This window comes from Electrona antarctica (genome assembly GCF_951216825.1).
Source record: "Electrona antarctica genome assembly, contig: scaffold_152, whole genome shotgun sequence".
NCBI classification, from domain to species: Eukaryota; Metazoa; Chordata; class Actinopteri; order Myctophiformes; family Myctophidae; genus Electrona; species Electrona antarctica.
Window position 1 is genome coordinate 5,577 of NW_027637958.1, and position 12,926 is coordinate 18,502.

The 12,926-nt window shown below is 46.2% G+C and overlaps 1 protein-coding gene across 1 annotated transcript in view; it reads right to left on the reverse strand.

Annotated features, from left to right (window-relative positions):
• Positions 1 to 219: 219 nt before the first annotated feature.
• LOC306918510 (dnaJ homolog subfamily C member 13-like) overlaps positions 220 to 12,926 on the reverse strand; it is a gene marked incomplete at its 3' end in the record, with an annotated part of 137,277 nt that continues 124,570 nt past the window's right edge. Inside the window, exons 20-26 of the mRNA XM_079531411.1 lie at positions 12,061 to 12,143; positions 9,845 to 9,998; positions 6,946 to 7,049; positions 3,761 to 3,836; positions 3,040 to 3,123; positions 1,289 to 1,351; positions 220 to 321 (exon numbers count right to left, since the gene is read on the reverse strand). Coding sequence (XP_079387537.1) covers positions 220 to 321; positions 1,289 to 1,351; positions 3,040 to 3,123; positions 3,761 to 3,836; positions 6,946 to 7,049; positions 9,845 to 9,998; positions 12,061 to 12,143 — 666 coding nt within the window. The remainder of the gene's footprint in view (positions 322 to 1,288; positions 1,352 to 3,039; positions 3,124 to 3,760; positions 3,837 to 6,945; positions 7,050 to 9,844; positions 9,999 to 12,060; positions 12,144 to 12,926) is intronic.

The following is a 12,926-nucleotide window of genomic DNA, read 5'->3' on the forward strand; positions in this document are numbered from 1 at the left end:
ACTAATAACGGTGTTGTACCTGTAGCGGTACGGTGGCTCTACTAATAACGGTGTTGTACCTGTAGCGGTACGGTGGCTCTACTAATAACGGTGTTGTACCTGTAGCGGTACAGTGGCTCTACTAATAACGGTGTTGTACCTGTAGCGGTACGGTGGCTCTACTAATAACGGGGTTGTACCTGTAGCGGTACGGTGGCTCTACTAATAACGGTGTTGTACCTGTAGGGGAACGGTGGCTCTACTGGTGTGCAGGTGGGCCATGGTCAGAAGGTCCACCAGGATTCGAACGCCGTTGGAGTCCATCACCTCCCGCACGTTTTTCTGCACCAAGAACAAAGAATGAACGTAAAAACACCAGGAAGTACATCGTAACGTAACATAAAAACACCAGGAAGTAGATCGTAACGTAACATAAAAACACCAGGAAGTAGATCGTAACGTAACATAAAAACACCAGGAAGTAGATCGTAACGTAACATAAAAACACCAGGAAGTACATCGTAACGTAACATAAAAACACCAGGAAGTAGATCGTAACGTAACATAAAAACACCAGGAAGTAGATCGTAACGTAACATAAAAACACCAGGAAGTACATCGTAACGTAACATAAAAACACCAGGAAGTAGATCGTAACGTAACATAAAAACACCAGGAAGTAGATCGTAACGTAACATAAAAACACCAGGAAGTACATCGTAACGTAACATAAAAACACCAGGAAGTACATCGATCACTATCTGGTGATAAACTCTAATCTCCACAGTCTAACTTTTTGTGGGTTTATTTTCTGTAAATTAACACATTAACTGCTCCTGGCGGAACGTTCCGTAAGAAGGAATCCAACCAGCAACTGTTTCTGGCGTAATGTTCCGTCTGATTAGCTTTATCATTGATATCAAACCGGATCGCTGATTTCTATTTTTTCATGCTTTTTTTCGCTTGGCCTTTCCTTCTTTAGCGATCCTAGACCGGGTTGCGCAGCAGCGGTCCCGTCCGCATCCCGTTATACAGGCTGACTAAAACGCTGAATAACTCCTAATCTACGGAGCTCTCCGTGGTTTGGATAAAACGATGTTCGGAGGTCTTTGCTGATTATCCGGTGGTCTAGATGGAAACATTGGCGCTTTCTAGAGCAAGGATGGCTTCATTTTAGCTACGAGCTTGTAGATTTTTTTCAATAGTATAAGATAATGCTTAAAACACCAAAAGGGGTTCCCGTCCAGAATGGGTTAATATAAATGAATTGAATTGGACTGAATGATAATTTCTGCCGTTCGGCTCTCACCTTGTTGAGAATGAGTTTGTTCAGAAACAGGATGAGTCTGTCTCGCTCCAGCCTGTCTGTACACTGTAAACACAGAGGAGAGAGTTAACAGGATGAGTCTGTCTCGCTCCAGCCTGTCTGTACACTGTAAACACAGAGGAGAGAGTTAACAGGATGAGTCTGTCTCGCTCCAGCCTGTCTGTACACTGTAAACACAGAGGAGAGAGTTAACAGGATGAGTCTGTCTCGCTCCAGCCTGTCTGTACACTGTAAACACAGAGGAGAGAGTTAACAGGATGAGTCTGTCTCGCTCCAGCCTGTCTGTACACTGTAAACACAGAGGAGAGAGTTAACAGGATGAGTCTGTCTCGCTCCAGCCTGTCTGTACACTGTAAACACAGAGGAGAGAGTTAACAGGATGAGTCTGTCTCGCTCCAGCCTGTCTGTACACTGTAAACACAGAGGAGAGAGTTAACAGGATGAGTCTGTCTCGTTCCAGCCTGTCTGTACACTGTAAACACAGAGGAAGGGGTTAACAGGATGAGTCTGTCTCGTTCCAGCCTGTCTGTACACTGTAATCACAGAGGAAGGGGTTAACAGCCTGTCTGTACACTGTAAACACAGAGGAAGGGGTTAACAGCCTGTCTGTACACTGTAATCACAGAGGAAGGGGTTAACAGCCTGTCTGTACACTGTAAACACAGAGGAAGGGGTTAACAGCCTGTCTGTACACTGTAATCCCAAAGGAAGGGGTTAACAGCCTGTCTGTACACTGTAATCACAGAGGAAGGGGTTAACAGCCTGTCTGTACACTGTAATCACAGAGGAAGGGGTTAACAGCCTGTCTGTACACTGTAATCCCAGAGGAAGGGGTTAACAGCCTGTCTGTACACTGTAATCACAGAGGAAGGGGTTAACTCTCACAGCGCTAGCATTTATTGACAAATTATTATGATATAATTCACGGCAGCATTTTTCCCCTGTTCAGCTCTTATTTTGAAGAGCCAAAAATCTAGGCCGGATGTTGTGAATCTTATGTTGGGTTGTGTGACGATTAGACAGTTAAGTCTTAAAAAGACAAAAGAGTGGCTGCACACACTGATAGCCAAAGAGTGGCTGCACACACTGATAGCCAAAGAGTGGCTGCACACACTGATAGCCAAAGAGTGGCTGCACACACTGATAGCCAAAGAGTGGCTGCACACACTGATAGCCAAAGAGTGGCTGCACACACTGCTAGCCAAAGAGTGGCTGCACACACTGATAGCCAAAGAGTGGCTGCACTGAGAGCCAAAGTCCCCATTATTTATTTGGATGCAGAGTAGAATAGAAAGCAACGTTTCGGTAGGTACAACTGCCTTCTAGAGGGTATGGCGATGTGTTGTGTGACGATGCTGTATCCTTCCATGTTTCTGCAGCTGGTTGCAGCGATGTGTTGTGTGACGATGCTGTATCGTTCCATGTTTCTGCAGCTGGTTGCAGCGATGTGTTGTGTGACGATGCTGTATCCTTCCATGTTTCTGCAGCTGGTTGCAGCGATGTGTTGTGTGACGATGCTGTATCGTTCTTCAGGGTATGGCGATGTGTTGTGTGACAATGCTGTATCGTTCCATGTTTCTGCAGCTGGTTGCAGCGATGTGTGTTGAAGGAGAGGCGGAAGAATTCACACTGGGAGAGGAAGTACCAAAATGGCGAGTGCGTGTGTGCGTGCGTGCGTGCGTGCGTGCGTGCGTGGTTCATGCGTGTGTGCGTGCGTGCGTGGTGCGTCTCACCCGGTCCAGCATGCCAACGATGTACTTGGTGTCGGTGAACGGTCCGATCTCCTCACAGCACTTTCCGTACACAATGGCGAGAGCCTGCAGACACACAGTTATTATTTAAGCAGTATTACACGAGAGGGTGTGGTTTAACGTGAATATTGCCACGACAGTGATGCGGTCAGGAACGAGACGTAGTCGAGTTCCGCAAGCATCACTGAAGTGGCAATAATCACGTTAAACCACACCCTCGAGTGTAATATTGCAATTATACAACAGTTACCCTTAAAACTAAGAAAATCGCTGAAAAATCATGTTTTTTTATGACAGATTTAGTCACTACGACCACAAATCTCCCAAGAAACTAGCTAGCCTAGCCAGAGTCTACTGCGCTCTGGGAGAACAGAGCAGCTGAATTCTTTGTTTTGATTAGGTGTGAAGTGGTGCTGGTTTGAACCACGGCTAGAAGGCTGTTTCAACCAATCAGATTGCTTCCTCGAAACGACCTGTTGTATAATATTATACAACACGGGCATACGCTTTTTCATGCGTATGCCCGTGGTATATATACTGATTCTGAGTGTGACGTAATGAAGATATGTACCAATGCCGGGATATAACTGGCTCTCGATGGTGACGTAATAAAGATATGTATCAAGCGGTCGACAGTACTTGCACGCTCTGCTTGCAAGTAGGCCATTTTACTACTGTTATTAATGTTATTACTGTTACAGACCTGCAGACACAGACACTTCATGGACACCTTGGGCGTCAGCAGGAAGCGATGGTACAGCTCGTTAAAGAATTCATACCTGGAGAAAGAGAGAGAGAGAGAGACAGAGAGACAGAGACACAGAGACACAGAGACACAGAGAGAGAGAGAGAGAGAGAGAGAGAGAGAGAGAGAGAGAGAGAGAGAGACAGAGACAGAGAGAGAGAGAGAGAGAGAGAGAGAGAGAGAGAGAGAGAGACAGAGACAGAGACAGAGACAGAGACAGAGACAGAGACAGAGACAGAGACAGAGACAGAGACAGAGACAGAGACAGAGACAGAGACAGAGACAGAGACAGAGACAGAGACAGAGAGAGAGAGAGACAGAGACACAGAGACACAGAGAGAGAGAGAGAGAGAGAGAGACAGAGACAGAGACAGAGACAGAGACAGAGACAGAGACACAGAGACAGAGACAGAGAGAGAGACAGAGACAGAGACAGAGACAGAGACAGAGACAGAGACAGAGACAGAGAGAGAGAGAGAGAGAGACAGAGACAGAGAGAGAGAGAGAGGAGAGAGAGAGAGAGAGACAGAGAGAGAGAGAGAGAGAGAGAGAGAGACAGAGAGAGAGACAGAGACAGAGACAGAGACAGAGAGAGAGAGAGAGAGAGAGAGAGAGAGAGAGAGAGAGAGAGAGAGAGAGAGAGAGAGAGAGAGAGAGAGAGAGAGAGAGAGAGAGACAGAGAGAGAGAGAGAGAGAGAGAGAGAGAGAGAGAGAGAGAGAGAGAGAGAGAGAGAGAGAGAGACAGAGACGGAGAGAGAGAGAGAGAGAGAGAGAGAGAGAGAGAGAGAGAGAGAGAGAGAGAGACAGAGACAGAGAGAGAGAGAGAGAGAGAGAGAGAGACAGAGACAGAGACAGAGAGAGAGAGAGAGACAGAGACAGAGAGAGAGAGAGAGAGAGAGAGAGAGAGAGAGACAGAGACAGAGACAGAGACAGAGACAGAGACAGAGACAGAGACAGAGACAGAGACAGAGACAGAGAGAGAGAGAGACAGAGACAGAGACAGAGACACAGAGAGAGGTATTGTAACCTCGGCTATGCCCTCAACTGTATTTCAGAGTATAAATTAAGATGATTATGATGATGGTGTACATTAGAGACTGATGATGGTGTACATTAGAGACTGACACGGGAGTGAATTTTCACTCCTGTCCTGTCCCACTCCCACAGAAAAAGTCCTGTCCTGTCCCAATCTTGGGCCAGTGTTAAAAAAAATCCCATCCTGTCCCACTCCTGTAGAATGACTCCTGATCCCATCCCGCTCCCACTCGAAATTACTCCCGCTCCCATCCCGCTCCTGCTTTATTTATTTTTTTAGTTAGTCATTAGGCAATTGATCGATCGATCCATCTATCCATCTATCTATCTATAGGCCTATCTATCTATCACTTCTGGCTTCTCAAGACAGATAGCCTACCAATAAAATTAAAATAAATAAAGTGTTGGATTTAACTTTGACTACCAAATACAGTTCTGACACTTAATTTAAGTCATATGACACGGTTTGTCAATTAAGATAAAAAAAAACCTCAGTGTTAATTTAACTCTATATGAATATTTATTCAGTGTACAAGTCTATGTGTATGGCAGTGGTTCCCAGGGGTCCTTGAGAGTTCCAGGGGGTCCCCAGCTAAATAATAGTTTGGAACCAAATGGACCCTTATGGGTCTGTAACAAATTATGTTATGGGAGTGTACAAATGGAACCAAATGTTGTTCCATTTGTACACTCAGAGTTAAATTAACATTGACTTTACAATATAATTTGGGGGTCCCAGCGATAAAAATGCCATTAAATGGGGGTCCGTAGACTAATGCATGTCAAACTGGGGGTCCTTGAAATTAAAATGGTTGAGAATCACAGCTAGAACCGTAATACAAATCTTCTCTTATGGGGGTCCCTGTCCCTGGCATATTTTCAAATGGGGGTCCGCGGGCTAATAAATGTCGATTTAGGGGTCCTTGACATGAAAATGTTTGGGAACCACTGGTGTATGGGACTCGGTTGGGAGAAAGAAGGGAGACGATGTATTGTAGAACATTCGCTCAGACAGCTGTTCAGGGAGCTAGCTAACAGTAACAGCGTTAGCATGTAGCTAACGTACCATCACAATTGAAAGTTGCAACGTTGCCACTGCCAGGGGAAACAAATGCATCAGGATGATCTGGCTATAAATAATCGATTAAATCACGGCACCGGCGCGATGCAGAATCATACACGGCCGCATTGCGATGTCTTCATATAAAACTGTATAAGACGTCCAGCCCGACTGGATTGCATGGAGGAGGTTTTTGTGTTGTGGATTTGTGGAAGCACTAGCACTGCTGGATTATGGGTAACTATGTAGTTCTTTTGACTTGTGTCAGCAAGTCAAAAGAGTGTTGGCTCACAGAAAGATGACTACAACAAAAATGGGTGCTTCTGTTCTTTTGGTTGGAACTTGGCAGCGCGACCAACGTCATTCACGCTCCTGCACGCTCCCATTGACTTTCATTCCCGTCCCGTCCCGATCACGGGATTAATACAAATATTAATCCCATCCCGCGGGAATCCCGCGGGAATCCCGTGTCCCGCGGGAGTCCCGACAAAATGTCAGTCTCTAGTGTACATGACATCAGGGATCTCCGATGTCACGTGATGTCACGAGACCTGGGCACCACATGGGGGCTTTCCCATATATGGGGATTTTGAGTGATGCACTGACTGACTGACAAAGATGTATCATACATATGATTTCAGAGTAATAATAGAAAAAGTGTGGTTGCCGCAGTAATTTGAAAATGTCTATAACGATTGAATAGTTCTGCCCCTTTAAGGGAATTCATGTCTTCATAAACAATTGAATAGTTTGGTCTTCTGCCCTTCAATGGAACTCATGTCTTTATAAACGATTGAATAGTTTGGTCTTCTGCCCTTCAATGGAACTCATGTCTTTATAAATGATTGTAAAACATAGATTGGTTACGTAACCAACAACAGCCAATTAGCTACTACAACCGTTATGCAAAGCTCGGCCAATCACAGCGGATGTTAGGTAGGTTACTCTGGAAAAAGGAAAATAAGAAAGTGTGACAATAACTATAGTGTGGTTGAAAGGGCAACCACACTAATAATAATAATAATAATAATAATAACAATAATCCTACGATCTCTTGATGGCGTTGGACTCGTCACTCTCGTCTTCCTCCAGCAGCAGACGGAGGTAATAATCTCCAATCTTGATCTCTTCTGAGAGGCACTCATATCTGACCTGAAAATACATTATTATACTGTAAATACATTATTATTACACTGTATCTCTTCTGAGACACATTCATATCTGACCTGCAAATATGATTATTAATACATTATTATTACACTGTATCTCTACTGAGACGCATTCATATCTGACCTGAAGAGAAACATAAATTATAATTATTATTACACTACCTGACCTGAGGAGACCGTTTAACCGTTAATAACCCTATAAACGGAGTTCTCCGGCTCCGTCCTATCAAAATATGATTTGATACTATTTAATAGTAACGCCCAGCGCCCAGGACGGAGATTAATAAAAGGAGATTTATTGATATCAAAACCGATCGCATCGCTCCACAGGCTGGGAGCGCCTGTTGTGCAACATTCGATGTCATTTCCAGGTTGGGACGTCATCCAAAATGTCCCCCCCCCCCCCCCCCTGTTTAGTGGATGAGATCGAAAATCTTAAAACGTTAATAACTCTTGATCTAAATCATAACGTCTAGTTCTAACCAAAGATCCTGTGTCAGACGGCCCACCGCGGTCCCGTCGCTAGTCGCGGTAGATTTAATCATACCTCCCGTTGTTGTCGATCGCCTCTAGTATGTTTTGGCTACATTTAGCTAATTCAGCTACATCAGGGATAATATCCAGTCCGTCGCTAAAAGTGCTGCTATAAATCGCTGGGCTCTGATTTAATGGATTAAATAACCTCTGATGTAATGGATTAAATAACCCCAGGTGTTCGGGGTGTAGGGTTGGGATTCGTTAGGATTTTAACGGTTCCAGATCCTTCCCGGATCCCTCTTAACGGTTCCGGTTCCTAACGGTTCCCTTAACGGATCCTAATATTATTTTTTCCCCGTTTTTTCTGACATAGATTATGCTTATATTATAACTAACCTAACCAAGTACATAATAAACACAAATTCATTAATTCAATTATTGAAAATGCACTTTACAATTATGAGGTGGCACTATTATTTAAACTTCACCACCACCACCACCAGCAGCTAGCCACCACACCAATATCATTGTTGCAATTTGTACTGTATATTAAATATACAGTACACATTGCAATAATGATATTGTTGTGGTGACAAATGTTGTCTTTAATGTTCAGATTAATTTAATATGAAGGACCCCTTACCCTAATGGAAACAAGCCATGGTGTTTTCTTGGATTATAAAATCCTTTTAGCAGACCTTGTATTGAACTGTAGGCTTTTTTCTGCAAACTGTTTATAAAGTAATCAATCTATGGAGGTATATGCACCTAAACGCTGGGCTCTCAACAGTCACGCGATTAATTTAGAGCCAAATCAAAAGCAGCTGAGTTGCTTATAAGTTGTACAAATATATAGTTAACGTGATTCATAAAATATCAGACAGAAAGACGTCGAGTCATTGACGTTCTAAATTAACACCATTAACAACAGTTGTACAATACGCCTAATGAAAAGCTCTGTAGACGTTAGTTTTCTAGACGTTAGTTTTCTATTACGTTACTAGCCTGGGGAAAGTAAACCAGCCTTGCATCAGATCGTCCGCCGCCAGCTGTGGTGGAGCTGCGGGGAGAGCGGGCACGGCTTTCCGCATGGCTCACAAACGCGATGTGCCTAGATTATTCTCGTGAGTTGTGGACTCGTGTAGGCATATTGATTTTGAGATGTTTCCTCAATGTGGACGTGGTACAAGTTGCAACAACCTTTGCAACTATAGCATCGCATTTATTGCACTTTGCGTGCTCAGCATGTCATTTCCCTCTCTGTTAACCACACTTTGGAGATCTCTTCGACAATCGACATACTGTCCCACTGTCCCACTCGCTCCGCGGCGGTCGCTGAATGCACAGAACACAGAACAGTGGGCGTATCCTCCCCGACCCCACTCACTCATGTAGGTTGGGTGACGTCACCCCAGTAACTTGGCTCTGCTTGCATGCATGCACAGACACAGCGGAGCTAAATGACGACTGATGAGAACCGTTTGGGGAACCGTTAATAAAAAAACGATGGAACCGGCTCCGGATCCGCAATGTCGGAACCGGGTCTGAAATGGACCCGGTTCCGAATCCCAACCCTATCGGGGTGTTAACACTCTTATCACCCCAGACGGAGATCCCCGTCCTATGAAATAATCACGCCCGGCGCCATAGGCAGAGATGAATCAAAAGGCGAAACATTACTTGTGAGTAAAGTGAGTTTAACATTGTTTAATACAATCAGATAGGACTTTTCTGATTGGATGTATGGGCTTTCAATCAGATAGGACTTTTCTGTTTGGATGTAATGGGCTGTCAATCAGATAGGACTTTTCTGTTTGGATGTATGAGGCTGTCAATAAGATAATTCTGTTCATTTTCCTCACTTTCCTACTTTTCAAAAAGTATTTATTTAAAGACGTTTACACGGACAAAGCCAACTCTTGTCGAGACAAATCATGACAATAAACACAACATTTTGGGCCGAACAAATAATTAGAAAGAAGAAGAAAAAGGCAGGTTACAATACCTTTTTTTTGTTCTAATTATCTGATCGGCCCAAAACGTTGGGCAACGTTTGTTGTCATGATGTGTCACAACTCCAGCTGTCTTTGTCCGCTTCGTAAACGTCTTTAAATAAATATTTTTTGAAAAGTCTATGAGGAAAATGAACGGGGAATTATTTTCCGGGTCTGGAAAGGGGCCGGGACTGCGACGCTCTATCGGATCACATTCTACGCTGAGCCCCTGATCTCCAACTTCTGGAGATGACCCTGTGACCCCGCTGACCTCAAACCGATGACCCTGTGACCTCTAGGCTCTGACCTCAAACTCCTGGTGGTTCCAGGAGATGACCGAGGCGCTGCCCAGCTCTCGGTCCACGCTGAACGACCTCATCTCTCCCTCCAGGGCGTCTCGGAGCTCCTCCCGGGTCTTCAGGTTCCAGATGAGGTTGGAGCGGGCGTGGTCCATCTGGAATCTGGACCAGGGCACAGAGGGTTAATACAGGGGGCGTGGTCCATCTGGACCAGGACACAGAGGGTTAATACATTCTGGGCGGGAACCCCTTTTGGTGTTTTAAGCATTACGTTCTACTTTAGCTATTGCAAAATAGCAGATCTACAAGCTCATAGCGCGGCACCAAGTGCCACACTACGAGCTTGTAGATCTGCTATTTTGGAAAAATCGTGAAAATGTGGGGCAAACCTTTGAATATATATTCTTTACAATTTAGGCATTTATTGCAATTTAGGCATTTATCAGACGCTCTTAATCCAGAGCGACTTACATTAAGCAAGAACAAAAAGCATGGGAATACATCACATATATAAACAGCATTTATCAAGAAACATGCGTAAGCTAAGAACGTAACTAGAACATATCTATATATAATGACACTATACATATAAGCTATACATATATATTATACTATGCTGTACTGTTATTGTGCTGTCTACATGACATGCTATAAGTCTGTTTCAAATGCTATCTAAGTCTAAAAAAGTGCTGTCTAAGGGGGTAGGGTAAGTGCTACGGGCCATGGTGGAGTCTGAAAAGGTGGGTTTTCAAACTACAGTCTTTCAGAGCGAACATTTTTAACTCAAATCTTTGCTTCTGGGAGGGGGGAAGGGGGGGCCCTGGAACAACATATTTCCAGATGGGGGTCCCTGGAACAACATATTTCCAGATGGGGGTCCCTGGAACAACATATTTCCAGATGGGGGTCGGCGGCCAATTACAGATAATTCTGGGGGTCGTTGACATGAACATGTTTGAGAACCACTGATATAGAAACATGGGTTTAACTCCACGGGTCCGCCTGCAGTCCCTCCTCTTACCACTAGGGCCCAGTGCCTGCAGTCCCTCCTCTTACCACTAGGGCCCAGCGCCTGCAGTCCCTCCTCTTACCACTAGGGCCCAGCGCCTGCAGTCCCTCCTCTTACCACTAGGGCCCAGCACCTGCAGTCCCTTCTCTTACCACTAGGGCCCAGTGCCTGCAGTCCCTCCTCTTACCACTAGGGCCCAGTGCCTGCAGTCCCTCCTCTTACCACTAGGGCCCAGCGCCTGCAGTCCCTCCTCTTACCACTAGGGCCCAGCGCCTGCAGTCCCTCCTCTTACCACTAGGGCCCAGCGCCTGCAGTCCCTCCTCTTACCACTAGGGCCCAGTGCCTGCAGTCCCTCCTCTTACCACTAGGGCCCAGTGCCTGCAGTCCCTCCTCTTACCACTAGGGCCCAGTGCCTGCAGTCCCTCCTCTTACCACTAGGGCCCAGTGCCTGCAGTCCCTCCTCTTACCACTAGGGCCCAGTGCCTGCAGTCCCTCCTCTTACCACTAGGGCCCAGTGCCTGCAGTCCCTCCTCTTACCACTAGGGCCCAGCGCCTGCAGTCCCTCCTCTTACCACTAGGGCCCAGTGCCTGCAGTCCCTCCTCTTACCACTAGGGCCCAGTGCCTGCAGTCCCTCCTCTTACCACTAGGGCCCAGTGCCTGCAGTCCCTCCTCTTACCACTAGGGCCCAGTGCCTGCAGTCCCTCCTCTTACCACTAGGGTCCAGCGCCTGCAGTCCCTCCTCTTACCACTAGGGCCCAGTGCCTGCAGTCCCTCCTCTTACCACTAGGGCCCAGCGCCTGCAGTCCCTCCTCTTACCACTAGGGCCCAGTGCCTGCAGTCCCTCCTCTTACCACTAGGGCCCAGTGCCTGCAGTCCCTCCTCTTACCACTAGGGCCCAGTGCCTGCAGTCCCTCCTCTTACCACTAGGGTCCAGCGCCTGCAGTCCCTCCTCTTACCACTAGGGCCCAGCGCCTGCAGTCCCTTCTCTTACCACTAGGGCCCAGCGCCTGCAGTCCCTCCTCTTACCACTAGGGCCCAGCGCCTGCAGTCCCTCCTCTTACCACTAGGGCCCAGTGATATAGAAACATGGGTTTAACTCCACGGGTCCGCCTGCAGTCCCTCCTCTTACCACTAGGGCCCAGTGCGTCAACGTTGGAGAGCCTCACGGGGAGTTGATACGAGTACCTGTAGTACTAGAAGGTCAAAGGTCATACCTGTAGTAGAAGAGCTCCCAGTTACATTCTATCTTGATCCTTTGCCTCCTCTTCCTCAGGATGACCGGCTTCTGGTTTGGGTTCTGGAAGTCATTAATATTCATTAATTAATATGCATTAACACACCTCATTAATTAACATACATGTAAATCCACCCGTTTACTCTGCAAAACGACATGTTAATGAAGTGACCGACATTTACCTTAACACACCATGATGGGATTGGATACACAATGGATCTTTACCCATTTAGGACTGAGTTTGATTCTAAAAAAGTCCTGACCCAAGTTTACTGAAAAACTAACAACAATGTCATGCTGCTATATACTGTATAAATACTGTACATACACTGTAGGGCTGCACGATTCATCTAATTCCAATCGAAATCGCGATTTTTGGATTTGGACGTTGTCGAAAATCGAAAATAGTTTTTCCCTTTATTTACAGTAAATCTCTCTCGCACTCGCCTGCAGGCTGCCGGGCTACCGTAGTTACTACCGTAGTTAGTTCCTCCTCCCACTGCCGCGCAGAGAGAAACCCTGAAGGAGCGATATGTCTGCTACAGGGAGCGATATGTCTGCTACAGGGAGCGATATGTCTGCTACAGGGAGCGATATGTCTGCTACAGGGAGCGATATGTCTGCTACAGGGAGCGATATGTCTGCTACAGGGAGCGATATGTCTGCTACAGGGAGCGATATGTCTGCCACAGGGAGCGATATGTCTGCTACAGGGAGCGATATGTCTGCTACGGGGAGCGATATGTCTGCTACGGGGAGCGATAGGTCTGCTACAGGGAGCGATATGTCTGCTACAGGGAGCGATATGTCTGCTACAGGGAGCGATATGTCTGCTACGGGGAGCGA